The sequence below is a fragment of the Bombus vancouverensis genome, chromosome 1 (assembly GCF_051014615.1).
Source record: "Bombus vancouverensis nearcticus chromosome 1, iyBomVanc1_principal, whole genome shotgun sequence".
Lineage (NCBI taxonomy): Eukaryota > Metazoa > Arthropoda > Insecta > Hymenoptera > Apidae > Bombus > Bombus vancouverensis.
In genome coordinates, this window is record NC_134911.1 from 21,275,170 (window position 1) to 21,293,239 (window position 18,070).

General features: G+C 41.9%; 1 protein-coding gene and 1 long non-coding RNA gene across 15 annotated transcripts in view; one reads left to right on the plus strand and one right to left on the minus strand.

The window, feature by feature from the left end:
- Positions 1-18,070, plus strand: part of LOC117158722 (uncharacterized) — a 167,055-nt gene that overhangs the window by 45,985 nt on the left and 103,000 nt on the right. Inside the window, exon 3 of the long non-coding RNA XR_004464456.2 lies at positions 15,993-16,064. This is a non-coding gene — a long non-coding RNA (uncharacterized LOC117158722). The remainder of the gene's footprint in view (positions 1-15,992; positions 16,065-18,070) is intronic.
- Positions 1-18,070, minus strand: part of Rdl (Resistant to dieldrin) — a 97,488-nt gene that overhangs the window by 45,910 nt on the left and 33,508 nt on the right. For all 14 annotated transcript variants that reach the window (XM_033337920.2, XM_033337913.2, XM_033337918.2 and 11 more), the window contains exon 2: positions 1,989-2,086. In XM_033337920.2, coding sequence (XP_033193811.1) covers positions 1,989-2,086 — 98 coding nt within the window. The remainder of the gene's footprint in view (positions 1-1,988; positions 2,087-18,070) is intronic.

Here is an 18,070-nt window from a genome sequence, read left to right on the forward strand (position 1 = left end):
TAGTGACAGAGAGATGACGGCCGACTGACGGAATGAATGTTGAAATTGTAATCGAAGGTGAAGAACTGTGTGGCGGAACGTGGCTGGAGTAGAGAGATGCCGTTAACGGTAACCCGTGGCAACCCGTGCCGCGTCCCAGCATCGATCCAAGTTTTATCGAAGCGCTCCAGCCCCGCCCTGCCTCTATGGAGCTGGCCGAAAATTCGACTTTATCGCGGGAATTGAAAACGGCGGATTCGGTTTATGGGGCTCGAACGCCACCGATTCCATTCACTTCCAACGTAAACAAATTTCACCTATCGGTTTCTTGGACGCCAGCTGGCATCCCCTGTCTCGGCGATGGGTTTACCAAACCGAGTAACTTTCTTTTAGAACGATTTACGTTCACGGCAAGTCGATAGAGACGTATTTTTCTTCGCTTGTTAATCTTTTCGTTACTTAATTAATTTGATCCTGTTCTTTTCGAATTTTCTATCGCAATTTCGCTCTTTTTTTAACAAACGGAAAGACATCTAATGTTTGCGAAGAAGCTTTAACATAAAACTGAAACGATAAAGTTAGTAGCAGTTCGTTCTCATTTTTTCATCTCTTGAAAGATGTTTAAACGATAAGAAACTACGATCGAGTTAAAAATAATCCCGATGTAGCTACCATGAATGTTAGTGTGTAATTTTTAAAGCGAGATTTTCCAACGATAGTCTTCGTACGATCATTTCGATATTTAGAAAGGCGAAAGCATTGTTCACGGATGGAATGAAACTAATCTATAACCGTATGATTAATTCCTGATACTATTCCTGATAATATTCCATTTTATAATTCTAAATACATAGCCATAAAAATTCCGTGGAAACGAGATGATTCGATCGAATTCTAATTCACCGATACATAAAATACACCTACGATTCTTTTTGAATAAAATGTATCATTAATCTCTCTGAGAAATATCACGCTTATCAAAAGTAGCTTGCTCGAAATTGTTTATCAACGGGTCAATAAATGACTGACGTAGAGAAAGCGAACCGCGAATGGCGAATTTTTCATCCTTCCGTATTCGTATCTAGCTGAGATTTTTCATCACACGGCCAAAGTACACGCCCACCAGAGGTTTCTCCCCATTGTCCGGAATATTCTTTTCTATATCGTCCGCGACGAAAGAGTAAACGGCGTCAAAAATATTTCCCCAAGCGTTTCTCTATCCCTTCCGTGTTGTCGTCGTGCTTTTATCCCTTTGTCACGTACCGATCAACGTCTCTGGACGGTGTTCGTTCGTTATCACGGCGTTTTCACGGAGTTGGTTGGTTCGCGCGCGCTCGCGTTTCAATCGTTAAAATCGTGCCTCTCCTATTTCGAGGGCCGATTCTCGATCTTGGTCGATTTTAACTTTATTCCTTCGCCGCTCGTTTTTCCCCTCTCCCTTCGCGACATCTGCGTGTTCGTGTGGTTCGTTATGAAAGCCACGTTTCAGCATCGCTATCTAGCCACTTTCATCGCGAATTTCATTCCATTTGGATCCAAGCACACGTTGCAATCTTCGTTCGATGTTCGCAGCGAACCAAGCGCAAGTTTCGTAATTCGTCGCGTCTTGAAAGCATCGAGCTTCTCGTTCGAACTTTCGAACATTCTTTTTATATAGTAAGAGAGACGCGTAATATATTAATTTTCAATGGCGATACTTTGTTCGCTGCGGAACAAACTCTCGGTACGCCCAGTCCGTGCAACGACTATCAGAAATGCGACGATTAAGCAGGTATATGCGAAAGTAATCGAACATCGTAGGCAAAACCTGATTTCTCTATGGATGGTTGTTAGGTTCGTTAGTCGGGGCAACGATAATTAGTCTGGCGGCAGCGTTAGTCGCGTCGGTTGTCGTTCCAGTGATTGCGGTTTTGCGCACGATATATCGACGCTACCACAGAGAGTGGTCGAATGATCAGACTATCGATAGGCAGGAGAGAAAAAAAAAAGACGTCGTATCCTCTACTCACCTCCGTAGTTCGGCCTTACTCTTTTATCGTAACTGACGGAGAACGAGTCCAATATCGCGGAGATGTTGACGTCATTCAGCATACTGCCACCGCCGGTTCTGCAATATAAAGAGGATAACGATTTTGAGAAAACTTGCGCCACCGGCACACCGGTAAAGTAGTTCTAGAGCGGTATGAAACTGGTGGCACGAGACCAGCGTATACAACACAGGCCGGCGAATACTTTTAATATGACTGACGTGCCGCGAGTTACGATACAGAAGGGGAATGGGTACAAAGTCTGATGTTTAAGCCACGTTGAGGATATTAAAGTTTCATCCGCTATGGTGAAGTTTAAAAAAGAATTTTAGAGCCCTCTGTACGCGTACTTTCCGCGCGTACTGCGTTTTAATTATGAAAGAGCGATGCGACTATAAATTTAGGACAGCAACTTCTTTTTTTCTTTCGTATTTCTTTCTTCCTCGTACACGGTGAAACAAGCGTCCCGAGTAGCTCGAGTTGTTTATTTTCTGTTACCTTCCCCCTGCTCCTACTTTCTTTTCTTTTTTTTTTTTTTGCTCCTTTTCTCTTATAAACGCTCGAATTTTTATGCATCAACGAGCAACTGTTTAGTCCGCCAACCGCATCTGTATATAACGTTAAACAGAATTGTGTGTCAAAGAAACGAGCGTGCGGTGGCTGATTCTCGTGGATCAACCGCGCTTGCCCGGTTAAACGAAAAATATGCTTTTGACGCTTACAAGCGGCTAACGCGTTTAAATGGCCAATGACGCGAAACGGCAAGAGATAATTATATTTCAGAGTCGATGCGCAAAACGGAGTTTGTCAATGAAATATTCTCTCTGCTCTATATTTTGTTCGATCACATGATCCATGTACGCGTACTCGTACATTGTCCTATTTTTCTTTCCTACTTTTATAATATTGAAAGAAGAAGGTTAAAGGACATTGGTATTCTTAATCCCTTTAAAATTCACGATATCCATTAAATGTTACATTACGCTCTTACATACTAACCTAATTAATACGAGAAAGAAATTCAATTCAATTTTAATTCCGGCGATTAAATTTCTGCCGTACGGTACTTCCATTTTCTTCCAATAATTATTTTCAAAGGCATACAAAAAAGAAAGACAGAAAACAGATACCTCTTTAATATCCAACGCTTAATAGCTTTTTAATATCCGAGGTTTCTCCAATAGCGGGTAATTTATCGTTCCCCTCTTATCTTACGTTTCCCAGAGATTTCCTCCGAGTGGAGAGACATTGTAACGGTTTGTGTAACGTAGTCGTGCACGATGGAACTTATACGTTAGCTTAGACACGTAAAATGCAGAACGTCTGGGTTTGACTTAACGGGTCAGCAGATATGGGCTCGATGAGCCAATCAATCGGTTTCGAATCAACGAATTCCATCGAAGATACTCCGCTTTAACGAAAGAAAAAGGAAAAAAAGAAAAAACAAAAAACAAAAGAAAGGAAAATAAAGGGAAACTTACGCTATTCTTACAAAAAATGTTTTAGTACCGTTGGAGATCGAAATCCGTAATTAGACGTTTGGTTTGATCATTCGATAGAGATCGTTCAACGGCCACTGAAACGATATCGTTTTAGCCGTTTCGCTATGTGGTTGTGATCTTTGCCGAGGTGTGGAAGGTAGCTCGATCGAGATACGCGCTGGAATAAATGACCGTACGCGTGATAAAGTTAACTTACTGATGCGACAATAGTGGGCGGTACCGAGGCTTTGCGCGGGCTTCAATTATCACAGATCAGTTCGGTGGTATCGTGGAAATTCGAGCGACCTTCCTTTCACTGTTAATCGATGCCTTACTCCCGATTGCAGTTTGCGTAGTTACCGTATTTGTAGATCGAATGCCTCTAGAATTCGACATTTTACGTCTACGTCTATCTTATTAGGTCGTTCGAAAAGCGTCTTTCTTTTACAGACACGTCTTTTACAACGACGCATCTTTATACAAACGTGAAATCTAATCTGTCGAACGTTGTGATCTTTATTTTGATAGAACAAAATGGATCATACGTAATTGGATAAAATAATATAAAATGTGCATCCACTATTTCCTTATAAAACGAAAGAAGCTTTTCGGACGACCTAATATATCGTCTTATATTCTTTTATCTGTTAATCTACTAAGGACCAACGTTGCGTCAACGCGACATTTCAGTTTCAATTCTTGTTCCACTGAAACCATTGTTCTTGACTTTATCGTTATGGGAACGTAGATTATGGATTCTGAATGATAAACTGTTCTTTTTTAGATCATCGAAACTTCTTCTTGTATTATTTATTTCCTCTTGGATCTGTAACTTATGTGTCAGAATTCTGCAAGGTATTTATTATCCTATATATATCTACGTTTTTTAATAATATTTTTCCAATGCAATTTTTACATATTACTCCACCGTTTGATCTTTAACGTTAGAACTATCAGAGTAATCAAAATCACTGATCGGTAATCTTTCATAGAAATTTTATAGACGTGTCACGGTAGTAACAAGCATTGATTATTATTGAATGAACTTTTGTAAAGTACGTACATGGACAAAGATTTGTTCTCTGATTTGTATTATGTATCCGTCCATGTACTTTTCATATTGTTTTCTTTAATATCAAAATTACAGTTTAATCACGTATAGTTCTAATGTTAGTAGCGAATTAATCTCGCGAATTTTGTATAGTTAGTTTTGATTCGTTTCATCGCATAAGCGATTTTATATATCGATAAGTATCGGTGACATATCGACTGTAAGTGTAGAAAGTTTAAAGGAGCGGCTGAGAATGAAAGTCGAAGGACTCTGATTGATTCGACGATTGCGGGAATTTTGGAAGTTTCGAGAGTTCTGGCGATTCCGGAAGTTTCACGAGGCATTCTAGCGTTTTAGAGATCCTCGATGTCTCTAAGGAACACAGGAGTTCCAACGGTTATAAACGTATCACTGAGTTCCACTGCTTTTAACAGTTTAGGAAATAGTACTTCGATTACACTTGCGGTTTTCGAGATAGCCAAGTCCTAGGGATTCGAGAAGATTTAGAAGATTTTACATATCTCTGGAATTTCTCGTTCGCAGGTTTCTCGAATTTTACAATTTTTCAACGCTTGACACACGACGAATCTTTGAAATCCCTGGACTTTGGCATATTCGTAAGATCTTTCTATCTTTTGGAAACTACAGAACACCGAAAGTTCATGAACCAGAATTATCGAAATTCTGTGAAATTCTCCGAACTTAATGTTTTCGGTATTTCCAAAATCTCTCGATAGTTCTGAATTCGTCAATGCTTGTAATATCCTCTGAAACCTTTGGGATCAACTTGTCAGGATGGCCAGAGTTATGGTAATCTCTTGAAATCTTTAAAACCCTCGAATTCTCTCAGACTTTCGAACCTGCTAAAACTTCAAAAAAACTCCGTAGGTTCTTTCCAAATTTCTGAATCTCCCTTCCCACATTTTTATCTACATTTCACATTCTTACGCACTATTCACGCTACGTCCTCTAAAATTATATTTCAACGTTCCATGAAATATTTCCATCGTCATGCAAACTCGTCAACTCCAATAACGTTTCTTTGATCGTACGCGTTGAGTAAATTTCATGAAAATCGTTCCAGGGTATTAGGATGTTCTTTTCATGTTCTGGCTTAGCCCGTGCGTGACAACGCTGACGATCCATCGACGGAATATCCGACTATCGTATAAAAGTGTCCTCGATGCATCATTTCCCCTGACATTCTATATGCGAGATTTTTCGATCAAACAACAGAACGGTAACCATTTTCTACATCATGGCGCGAGAGAGAAAGAGGGAAAAGAGGAGAGAGAGAGAGAGAGAGAGAGAGAGAGAAATCAGGGTGGAACGCCGCGTGCCGGTTGGCGTTCTACTATTTTTAAAAGAGTTGGCTGACGAGTGCACCGAGCGGAAGTGCCTTTGACCGTACGTATGTACCTAGAGGAAGGGGAGCTGGACGATTTATCGAACAACTCCCAGAAGCCGCTGTGAACTAAATCTTGCGCAACGATATCTACGAAGAACTTACTAGCGGTCTGCGATAATAGGTCAGAGGTTAGGCGTATCGATTAGACGCAGATACCCGCTCTTAGAACAAGGGTGCGAATATCGCCGACGCTGTTACGAACGTGTAGATACACATTCTGCGTCAGAGTGCTGGTAGCCTCTTGTTTCGCTGGATAACACACGGGTAAAGCCTCGATTCATTTATATTAAATTACCGGGAGATGGTATAATTTCGGTACTCTCGTCAGAGCGTTGTTGCGTCCCTACTAATGAACACCTCGCGCGCAGAGAATACAAATACGTGATAATCGTTTGGCGATCGTATCCGACGAAAGGATCGTGGATTCTCATAATGCACGTATATAATCGTTGTTCATCGTCGCCAGACGTTTAAAAGGATCGAAATTACGCGTAATTTCCTCCCGTTAGTATCGGCATTATAGAGAAAAGAAGGAAAAGAAATGGAAATAAAAAAAAGAAAAGGGAAGAAATATCGCCGGTGGAGAAACAGTACGCTGGAGGCGACGTTAATTGCACAGAAAGTGCCAAAGTGCCGTAAACTTCGAAGCACGGTAAATTCCGGCGGATTAAATGCGCTACGGAGTTCGCGGCGCGGAGTCACGTGTGATTAATTCGCCTGCGCGCCGCCGGGAAGTTTCTCTTTATATAAAACGTGGTCGTGGCACAGGTATTTCACTGATGCGCATGGCGAAGGAGCGGTACGAATTTATTTAAATTTTAGCCGGCGAGTCTTTGACGGATGGTTTTCAGCTTAGGCAGCCTCTTTTTTCCTACGGCGTTCTCGCTTCAGAGGAGACACCGCCTACAGGTCCCTTTAATCAACTTCGACTCGAGCGATCCGTAGTCTCTCGTTGTTAGCGGAGACAGGAAAAGGGCAGAGTGTCCTCGGCGGATGACATTTTCGATCGCTTGAAATATTCGGGAAGACCTCCGTCGGGATGAGCGACTGGTCTCATCCGGGGAGACCAAAGCGTGTTCCTTGCCGCGCATGAAACGCGTACAGGCCTGGCAAGCAGCCTTTTGCGAACTCTCTTCAGAAATGTCACTCGGTCGGCCATCTTTTCCTTGCCGCCAACGTCCCTCGCTTTTTTGAACAATTATTCGCGCTCGTTTATCGCGAGCGTCTTAGCGTTTACTTCAGCTGTTTCGCGCGTTCGTGCCATCGATGCATCCTGAATCGTTTGAAGATATTTTTGTCGTATCGTTGAGACGAAGAGTTTCTAAGACCAAAGGTTTGTTATACAAATGACATTATATGGTAAAAAAGAAGTCGAAAATATAGAATAAAAATTTAAAAAATTAAAAAATAACGTCAATCGAGACAACGATCTACAGTGAGATCCGTTATAACGAGACGCGATAAAGTGCACGCGTACCGAGCGGAAATTCAAAGTGGATTTTCTCGAAAACAAAGCCTCAAACGAAAAATTTTTATTCTATATTTTCGACTCCTTTTTTCGCGCAGAATCACTCCCTTTCCATTTGCACCACCAGTTACCAATCACCCTGTATAAATAACGCAATGAGTGACGCAAATTTGAAAAAAAATACAAGTTAATGGTAATTTCTTAAATGGCGTGTGTACCTTCATTTGTAACGAAATTCTATGTTGTAGTAGATCTCAATGATGTCGGAAATGATATAAAGATCCTGTCATTTTTGAGATGTATTGCACCAAGTCGGTGTTATAATTAAACTTTCGCAAGAATTTCAGTGATGTATACGTAGACATTACAATTTCAATAGACACTGTAGGTTTAAAAAGTTATCACGCTTTAAAATATATTCCAAATTTCAATTTTGGAAATTTTCTTTACTGCACGATAATAATTTATTAATTTCCAATTTTAAAAACGACGTGTCTGTATCCATTTAATATACTACATACGGCACTTATTCGAGTATTTCGTTCACCGCGTTAATAATTTTTCTTGTAAAAAGAGGAGAAAGAAGTTCAAATAAGAAAGTTACCCGTGTCAATGTCAATCTAGGAGGCGTCGGACCGTGAACGGCGAGGTTAGTCGATGATCTGACATTTTGCAAGGTATGATACTGTCGGCGGGTGTCAGAGCATCTGCGCGTGGATAGCGCCTGTGTACACGTCGTGGGTTCCAAATGCGTCGTAGCCACATAACAGAAATGCCACGGGAAACAGATAGAGAAGTTATAAGAACGAAATCGCTATATGTCTTAGATGAAAGCAGGGGAAGTTATGATCGAATATCATTCGTTTCCGTTTTCGATGAAATGGAGTAACAAAGCTACCAACGAATGTCTTTATATCGCCCATTTTTATCATCTTGGCTCACCTCAAAGCGAGGTCTGAAATCTTATAGAAATAGAAATCAAAATTCATGTGACTTTTGGACACTAGCAGTTAGTCACTTCGTTGTTAGTATCAATAAAATAATAGTGTTTCATAATTATTATTGGTAACAAGCTCGGTAAGAAAACGAGTAAATCGACGAATTAGAAATCGACGTAAGATTGTTAGACTAACTATGAAATGTATTCGTCCACGGTGCCTATTAATACATTGTATTAGTATCGTTACATGATAAGAACTTAAATTTGTTGAGCTCGTGATTTTATAATTCGATTTAACGTAATTAGAATCTGAGAATCATGACGATTCAAATTCAACTAACTCGGACGCGTAAGATCTATCCAAAATCACCAGAATCCAAAGATCACGATTTAATGAACCTAACAGTATGTTAGCCCGATCCGTGATGAATCTAACCACGTAACGACAGGTAACGAATCCAGAATCATCTCAATCTAGACTAGTATGGTATCAATTGTATATGTTGTATTTAGGATGATCTCAGCTAGATCCGCCATCTCGAGAGTGATTTGAACTCTATCTGTTTGATTTGATTCAATAGCAATTCAATCGAACGCGATCCGATGCGAGATTTTCAAGGGCCGTGGTAATTCTAATCAGGTTCTATGAATTCAGTATGATCCTAGGTGGGTCTGGCAAGTTGAAGCTAACGCAGATCCTATCCCGATCTATTAGGTTCGAAATAACTTCAGCTGCAATAATTCCAGTAATTCCGGAGGAATTCTCGAGTTCCGGGTAGCGTTATTCGAGTTTCATGATTTCGTGGTTGTACCAGTCATGCCCTATCAGCTTAAAATGGTATCTACCGGATATCGCGGTTTCACAATTATGTTCCTTCAAAGTGCGTAGGTCGTTTCAATTGGAAGTAAAGGTATGCATCGAATTGTGGTTTTCTAAGTATCGAAAAAATGTCGGGCTTTCAGTTTCAATGTTTTTCTCTTCTCAAACGCAGTGCTTTTTTTTTCTTTCCGCGTACTTTCGACTAGTCGCGCTATTTCTTATTTCGTTTCCCGTCTGGTTGCAGTCGTTCTCATTTTGCTTTCTTTTTCTTTGGTTTCGAATCCCTTGCGTTAACTTACGTTTTTCTTTTATTCGTGGAATACTTTTCCAGAACTTGCACGTTGCGACAGCTTTATCTTCCATTCGTTGTTCCTTCCGGGTTTCCCTTTGCTTGCCAAGAAACAGGATGAAAAAGGAAGGAGATCAAGAGCGGCCGCAAAACATATAGCATACGTGGCTAGCAGTGTATCCAACAGTTTCTTTCTACTCGATCGTTCTACGAAATCCCCCCATACCTCTTCTCGATTTGATTTGTGCTCGGCCTGGTACAACCAGCTTTATCGTCCAAGACAGTAAAATGCACAGCCTCTCGTGGCCGATTTCTTTCGTACGTTCGCCCCGCGATACCCTCCTTTAACTTCTGTTTAATACCATAATTTTTGAGGGGGAAATTTCTGCGCAATCCATTTTCCCGACCACGCCGCGCGTATCTCGATAAAACGACTCCGCTTTAACGACCCATGCGTCTTACAGGCGACATATACCATGCTTTTTTATTTTCTTATTACTTAAATACAACTACCTTTTTTATTCTCTTGAAATACTCTGCTTACCGATGGAAGACAAGTGTTTCCCATTTTCACTTTGTCGACGTACAATAAGGTAGGGTTATTTGAGTCGGAAGGACATTTGAACGAAGCCAAGTCTCTTACCTTGTAATTTATTAAATTCGATTGCGAACGAGTTTTAGGCGACTTATATTTGAAAACAGATTATTCGACCTGTTGTTAATGGCGCGATAAACAGTGAGATATATCGTGTACTTACTTTGGACAGTTCTTCTTCTACGAGAATATGACTTTTACTCGTCAAAAGGAAATTGTTCGTTGAATGTTAATATTCTCATTGTCAGTTAATATCGTCATCGTGTAATTGTCATACCTCGATACCGCGTATATATTACTTTATTTCAAAATCTTCTTTTCTTATTTGTTTCGTTAGATTTTATATATCGTCTTATTGATATTGTCTTTCGTTGTACCTACAATACGCGATATTTTCTCGTTCTTTCTTTATTACGTTACCTTTCGGAAACCAACTCTACTTACTGTTAATTCCCTAATTTCATTAGAAAAGTACACGATTAACTTTCATTTCTCAAGAACAAAAAAATGGTACGCTCGTATAAGTTGATTTATTGCAAGAAGTACACATAAGTACCAGCGAATGGCAAGATAAACGTAAAAAGCAATGTTCGTAACATCATCGCGTTCCCGTACTTTTCGATCGTGGCTTCTGAACTTTCCTCATATACAACAAATTTGATTACTCTGTGGAAAGTTCAAGATTGAATTTTAAGTTGTTGAAGTTCCTGCGACTCGAATAATCCTCGCTGTATTTTAATCAATGGTCTTTGTTTATCCGCCTGTTCAATTACATCACCGTGGTAGAACGCCGAACAATCGTCGTTGCAAGTTTCGGCAACACCTACAAGTTGCGCAAGTGTTGCTGCACGGCCGAAGCCCCGCGGCCTTTGTCAAGATCTCTTCTCGCAATTAACAAGTTATCGGCGGCTACAAGACGTCGTCTGTTGGTCCTTCCAGCTATCGATCATCGTCTCGCCTAGGATTCTCCGGTTCTCCGTTCTTCTCGTCTTCGCCAATTCTTTCCACTCTCCCCTTTTCCCATCCTCTCCGACCATCGTCGTCCCTTCTCTTTATTCCTTTGCCAAACAGCCAACGTCACCGCGTATCGGTTATGAATTATTCATGATAAGCGAGCCGACGTGGGTACGAACGAAAAACCGGGTTATATTCTGGTCACCGGACGCTGTACATAACCGAGAGAAGAGGCGTGTGTGCGCGAACGAAAACGCTTTGCAGTGTGATTTACGCTAATTTCGGCACCGATTTACACGCTCGACCACAGCCAGGAAGCCGGTAAGTGCGCGGACGCATCCTTCCGGCCAGTGTCGCGTGTGCGCTTTTTATCGCCGCTCCGCCAACAAATTTCCCACCGTCGCCCTTCTCTCTCAGTTTGCCCCCCATATTTCTCTGTCCGGTTGTACGAGTCAGAATTAGTTCGCCGTTACCTCATGCTAATGAACGCGAGTGCTGATTAAATTTCTATCTTTTGCCCGTCGGTTAATATTCCTGGCAGCGAGCATGGCGCAAAAAGGGACGAGGGTGTAGCGCGCGGTAGAAGCATTGGCTGAGCGCGTGTTTTATTTACAAGCTCTTAGCGAATTCATTGCTGCGGCTGTTTGCTAGGTTTTACGAGAACCGACGGAAATGTTCTGTATTTTTAGCGGGACTCGAGAAATTGTTGAAACGACGTATCTCGAATGTCGGTCCTTTCTCTAGTGTCTTGCGTCATGTTTATTCTACCATTGCAACTAACAACGATTATAGTTTGGTTCTTTTTATGGATAATTTCTTATGCAAAGTTGATAGGATTGTTGTGTATAAAAATGTTTTAGAAGCGAAGTACGTTCGGAAGTGTCTGTTTTGCAGGAAAAATTTCCTAAACGACGCTGAACATTTTTTCGTTCACACGTTCGAATTGTACGACGAAACCGATTCGATCGCAGTTTAAGAATACACAAAGATATACAATGTCGCGTAAAAATTGGAAGATGGGTGTTATTTAGGAGAGAAGATATTTGCAAAGATTCTCTTTACGCGAAAGATGCTTCACCTCACCCACTGTGCGATGAATATTCGTTTGAAACACTTTCTTGTTCAATCGCTGCAACCAAATCGGACATCGTGGCAACAAATTCATACCGCGCCCTATATATAAATTCAGTATGCTTTTACCTAAAAATGTCATCTAATCCACTGTTTTATCAACAATATCGAGAACTCTGTTTACCACAGCTGCACAGATAATCATTTTTAAATCTAGACTGTTTCTGGCAAACTGTTTTTTACGCAACATCCTCGTAGATATTCACGATTTTCCAGCGATGGAATAAATCGAAATATTCCCCGGTTGTTATGCGTATACACACGTTGGTCGTTTCTCAACGTCCGCGGCTGGTCTCCCCATCAACCCCCTGTTCTGTCCCTCTGCCTCTGCCTCTCCCCGTTGCCACATAATTATCAGACGACGCTTTCATTGACGTCGTGCGGTGCTATTTTCACGCGGCGACCGGTAATAAATAACGCGCGTAATGGGATCGGAAAAACGTGTTCACGGATGGTCGTGCAGATAGCGAAGAGAGAGAGAGAGAGAGAGAGAAACAGCCTGTGAAAAAATTCGAAATGGAGCCGGTTGCCGATACAAGCAGTTGGATTTGAACACGACCGGATACATTTAACGTTGGAACGCGTCATCCATCGTTAAATCCATTTGTCACTGTCCAAATGAGCACGGTGTCCTCCTACCTCTTTTCGTGCTCGCGAATCCTTTCATCCTTCGTCGCTTTCGACGGCATCGGTGCGCGAAAATCTCACATAACGTTCACGAGGGATCGATCATGTACGAGGGATTAACCGTGTGCGCCAAAGGAAAACGTTTTTTGTGCGTTAAAAAATGTGTAAACGATGGTTCCAGAGTTTTAAGAATTCCTCTTTTTTCCTTAGCTTTCCGCTTATCCTTAGTTTGTTTGCAAAAGGCCTTTTCTCGTTTAGTTACAGACGACGAGTTTAATTTTTGGTAAATTTAGAGGCTTGCAAAATTCGTAACTTTAATTTCCAAGTAATTTTTTATCATGACACGGACGGCGGGAAGTTTTGTATTTGATAAACAGAAGAAGATAGTTTGGAAGTTTTGAGAATGTTCTTATTTTTTACTTGTTATTAATTTACTCTTCGTAAAGCGAGTAGATATTTTCCTGTTCAGTTATGACTGGCGAGTTTAAGGTTTAACGTTCGGCGAATTTAAGAGTCTCTAAAGTTCATCGTATCGAAGGATATTTGACATTAACGCTGTCTTTATGGATTTAAGCGTTCGCGATGGAAAATTTTGTTTTTCCATAGAAACGTAGGATGTCGGTATTAAGGCACTAAAGTGGCTTAAAAAAGTGACTGAAGCGAGCGGTGGTTGAAACAAAGATATATTTTTCACCGGTTACCTGGTAATGAAACTATATTTAATACGCTGTTACCTCGTTTACCACGTATTTATGGGCCCCGGTATAAAAAAAGGTAATCCTCCAATGGTTTTGAAGTAGCGTAAAAAGCATCGTGACTAATTTTGAGGAACAAAAGTATGTACGACAGCTTCATACATAAATGCTCGCGATGTATTAAACCTCGTAACAAACGAATATTTGAATTTTCGAAACTTTTGTTAAAATCATCGAGCCCGTTTTAATAAGAGTTCGCTGATCGTAAGATTTCAAGAGTCACAGATTTCCTCGAGATTTGCTCGAAACGACTCGAAATTTTCGTCTACATCTCGTTGTACGTAAAATCTTCGCGTTCGATGACGCGACCATTTTTAACGTTTCCAAAGATTCCATAAGAGAGTGGAGCATTGTTCCCTGTTAAACGATGCGTTCAACAATACTCTCGGCTATTTCCGTTGATTTTTAATCGAACGGAAGACAATTGGCCGAAAGTCGGAGATGTAGAAAGCTGTTTGGAATATCGCCAAAGCGGTTCCGTGGCCGTTTTAAAATTCAATTAAAACGGTTACTGTTCCCCTGGAACGCATCACTTCCTGTACACATTCGGCGTTATTCGTTTTAATAAAGGCGCCCGGTGAATTACTCGCGTTGTCGGCCAACCAAGATTGGATCCCGCGGTAATTAAACGCCGAATGTGAACCGGTCCCGCGTAAGGTGTATAATACACCTCTCTCGCTGAACGTCGCGCGGAAGTATAATTAATGCACGTAGTAATACGTTTATTCCGACCATTTTCAACTGCCTTTCCGTCGGTACCCGTCATTTGTGCTTCCCGTTTGAATACATTAGGATAATCCTGAATTGCAGATGAACGGTTGAGAGGGTTAATCCAGAGTTATACGAATATGATACGCTCTGTGCTCCGTAAATCGTAACCAACTAAAATCGAGTTAGGGATACCGTGTTCTAGGAACGATTTATCTTCACATCGGTGAGCTACGTGTATATATTTCAATTTGTTACAACAAATTTTCACGCTACGTCACGTTTTCAACGAATAAATCTCTCTATCCCCACCTATTCAACTACGAAACAACGGTGTGCGATTACGAATTCAAGCCCCGTATCTCGGCTCCGTCGAATTAACGATACAACGAAACAGATGCTCGAACCTGGTTCGAAAATCCGGCCGCGTTTTCAGCGCGAATCCAACGTCGAGTTGACACTTTGACGCAGAAATGTATTACACCCAAGGGGTGGGGGGAGGAGGAGGAAGACGAGGGAATGTTACGGTGCGGGGGGGTTGCAGCCCGAGTTCGGGGCCGAGCGCGGCTTTCGATTTTTCCGGAGGAAATTAAGAGAGCGAAGATAAATGGAAAACCGTTCGCAAAACGGTTTACGTCATAGTTCGGTAGTTAGGATAGAAAAAGGGGGGAGAGGGTGAGAAGAGGCAAGGGGAATGCAGCATCCAGCAAAGCTTATCGACGCATCTGTGTGAGACTGTGTGCGCGAATTTGACGTCACCGGCCGCCCCTCTCGCCCTCGCTCCCTTTTCTCTACCCCGTCGGTGTGACGCCCTCTATGTGGGTTATGACGATAGCAGGGGATACGCGCTCGGTTAACCCCTTGGCTGTGTACGTATTTGGTTCAAGCTTGCGAAAACAGCCGCGTGCACGATGCGAAGGCATCCCCTGGCCAACTTTGCACGCGCATAAATACAGGCACACCGTTACAAGGATAGACACACGCGCTGCCTTCAACGCCCGTGTGCGTTAATTTCCCGCGCTCCTCCCTCGGCTATTTCTTTTTTCTTTTTTCGTGTCCGTTCTCTTTCCATTCGCCCCTCTTGCAGCCTATTCTCTTTTCGTCCAGCCAGAGATCACTGATTCTCCGCGAATCGTGATTTCACCGTGAAACAACGTGAAACTTTGGAAAAGCGGGCGCGAACGACGGTGGAAAGTTTCCCAACCCATAGGCTGTGTTCGCGCGTTTCGACAAAAGCCAGACGGCTGCCTCTCGACATAACGAATTAGAGAAATTTTAACATGGCTCGACGAGCAAGCTCGTTTTTTAAACGAGTTCACGCGGATCGTGAAATTTTTCACCCATTCTTTGCCCTTTCTTCTTATCTCGTTTCGAAGCGATGTTGTCAAGGTGGTCTGTAATTAAAGAACGTTGATTCGAGTAATTTAAACGCAACCGGAGGTGCGAGTTTCCGTTACTTTGAAAGACGTAGCGAAACGCGACACAGAAAACGGATCAAGGAAAATTCCTTGATCCACTCGACGTTTATCGTTTGTGAGCGAAGAAATCGTGGCATTGGCGCGTGGGCGTTCACGACAGAAGAGAAATCGGACGACAGCGAGAGAGGCTGGATTCAGTTCTGGATCAATGAAAAACTTAATCTATTTGTTTCGCATGCGTCTAAATTTGTCTGTGTTCCTTTGTGTGATTGTTTGTGGGCTGAAGCGAACGGTAGGTAGCGCTCGGTTAATCTTCCTTTCATCCGTGTTTCTTGTTTCAGGTCGGCTTAAGGAGAGGACCATCGCAGTGTGAGAGCGTCGTCGCTTTCCAGGCAACCACGTCCGGTATTTAGGTAAGCGACACTGTTGCGGGCGTCGACGGACGATAAGAAAGACGGAGAAGCCCTATTAGACGAGCGACCCTGGCGGCGCTTAAGTCGCTATCAGTCTTGTCTGTGTTCTCGTTTCATCCCCTCTTTTTGTCCTCGGCCATTATCGTTTGACTTCAAATTAACCCGAAAAAATAACATTTTCCAGTGGCGTCCCGTTGTGCGCCATCGTTTTCACTGAAAGACGGAACGTTTCAACGGAGGAAAACATTCGAAACGTGCTTTCCGCGCGAAAGTTCGCGTGTTTGGTTTGTAAATATGGGCGGAACGTCGACAGAGAAAAGGCGAGAAAGAGCTTTCGAAACGGATTTTGCCGTCGTGGCGTTTCTTTAACTCGTTCGACGATACTTTCAGAATGTTCAGCTGGTGCTGTGCTTGACGTTATAGTTCATGGAATCGAACATCTGCCTCGAGTTACGTGTTGCAGTGTTAATGAACGCTTGAAACGACACTTCGAGCGCTTTATAGGTTTTTACCGACTCTCTTATTTGAAATTTTGATATTCTATAGATATAGATTTGAGACAAATGTTCTAGAGAGATCTGTTAAAATGTAGCGGTATTGGATATATTTTCCGAACTTTTAGTTTCGCGTATATTACGATTAATATTACGTTTAGTTGAATCGAACGTTTGTTCCGACTTACGCATTGAAATGTTAACGAACGCTTGTTCGATCAACATTTCAAGCGTTTTCGGAATATAAAAGAAGTAAAAATTCATTCGTTTTACAGTTTGTATATTTGTAAATAATTGAAGAAATCTAAAGAAGCATTCTACGAGGATTTCTAAAAAATTCACGAGCGAATACGTTGGTATTGCAGATGTTTTCTGTATTCTTAATTTCCGTTATAGATCATCGAATCCAACGTCCGAGTTTAAATGTCAATAACCACTTGAGCTCGAATTTCCAGCACTTTAAGAACTAATTCCTTAAAATTCTTTCATTTCAAAATTGATAATTTTATAAATACGAGAATCGGAGAGAAAAGATCGTAAGAAGAATTTGGGAAAAATTTGCAAACGAAATTACCACAGGTTTCTAAGTTGTTTCTTCTCAGAATATCCGCGAATCTTAAGATCTCTGATAAAGCCAGCCGCAACGGAGCCTCGGGATTATTTCCCTAAAGGGCACGGTTTAGATCCGGAAGCTTCTAATAGATTCAATTGCAAACACCTGGCCCGTGAAAGTCTCAAGAATCTCATTTAGGTATTGGGTTTGCCGCAGGGATATTCTTGGGTTTCTTATTAGGAAAGTGGAAGCATCGCTCTAACAACACCAAACAAGTTTTTTAATTATTGAAATACATATAGCGAGTCGTACTTCAGCAATTTTTTTCATCGTGAAACGCTGTTTTTAACGAAGAATCCGCAAGAATTATCTAACAACCCTACTATCATTTCCAAAGAATCTTCGCTCATTAAGCCATTGAAATCTCTGCCGTGCCACTCCTTTCTCGAAATCTTCTTCTACATTTAAACCAGAAACCACTTCTACCAAACTAACTCGTATGTCAGCGAAATTAGGAACGTTCTTTGCTACAAGAATCCCGTTTTATACTGCGTAAAACCACGAAGATAGCATCCGTTAGAGAAGTCCAGGGCGAAAAAAATCCCGGAGCATCCCCTTGAACGACGTCTCTCGACGTTGGACGATCGCTCGATCTCAATTTTGTTTCGCGTGAATTCGTCGGTTGTGTCCAGCCATACTAACGGTCCTGCTCGTCCGCATAGAAGGACGAACGACGGGGTTGTATACGTCAAACGATTGCCGCGATGTAACGAAGACGAGGACCAGAATGAGAACGAGGGCGAGGGTGAGGGCGAGGGTGAGACACGGCTCATTAAACGTCGACCTCCTCCCTCGGCAAACGGACCGACGGTACAAGAGCTACACGCTGGAAATTGTTGTGCAAATACGACTACATTTATCCTGCAGCCTCTTGGCAAGCGCATATATTATTCAACGAG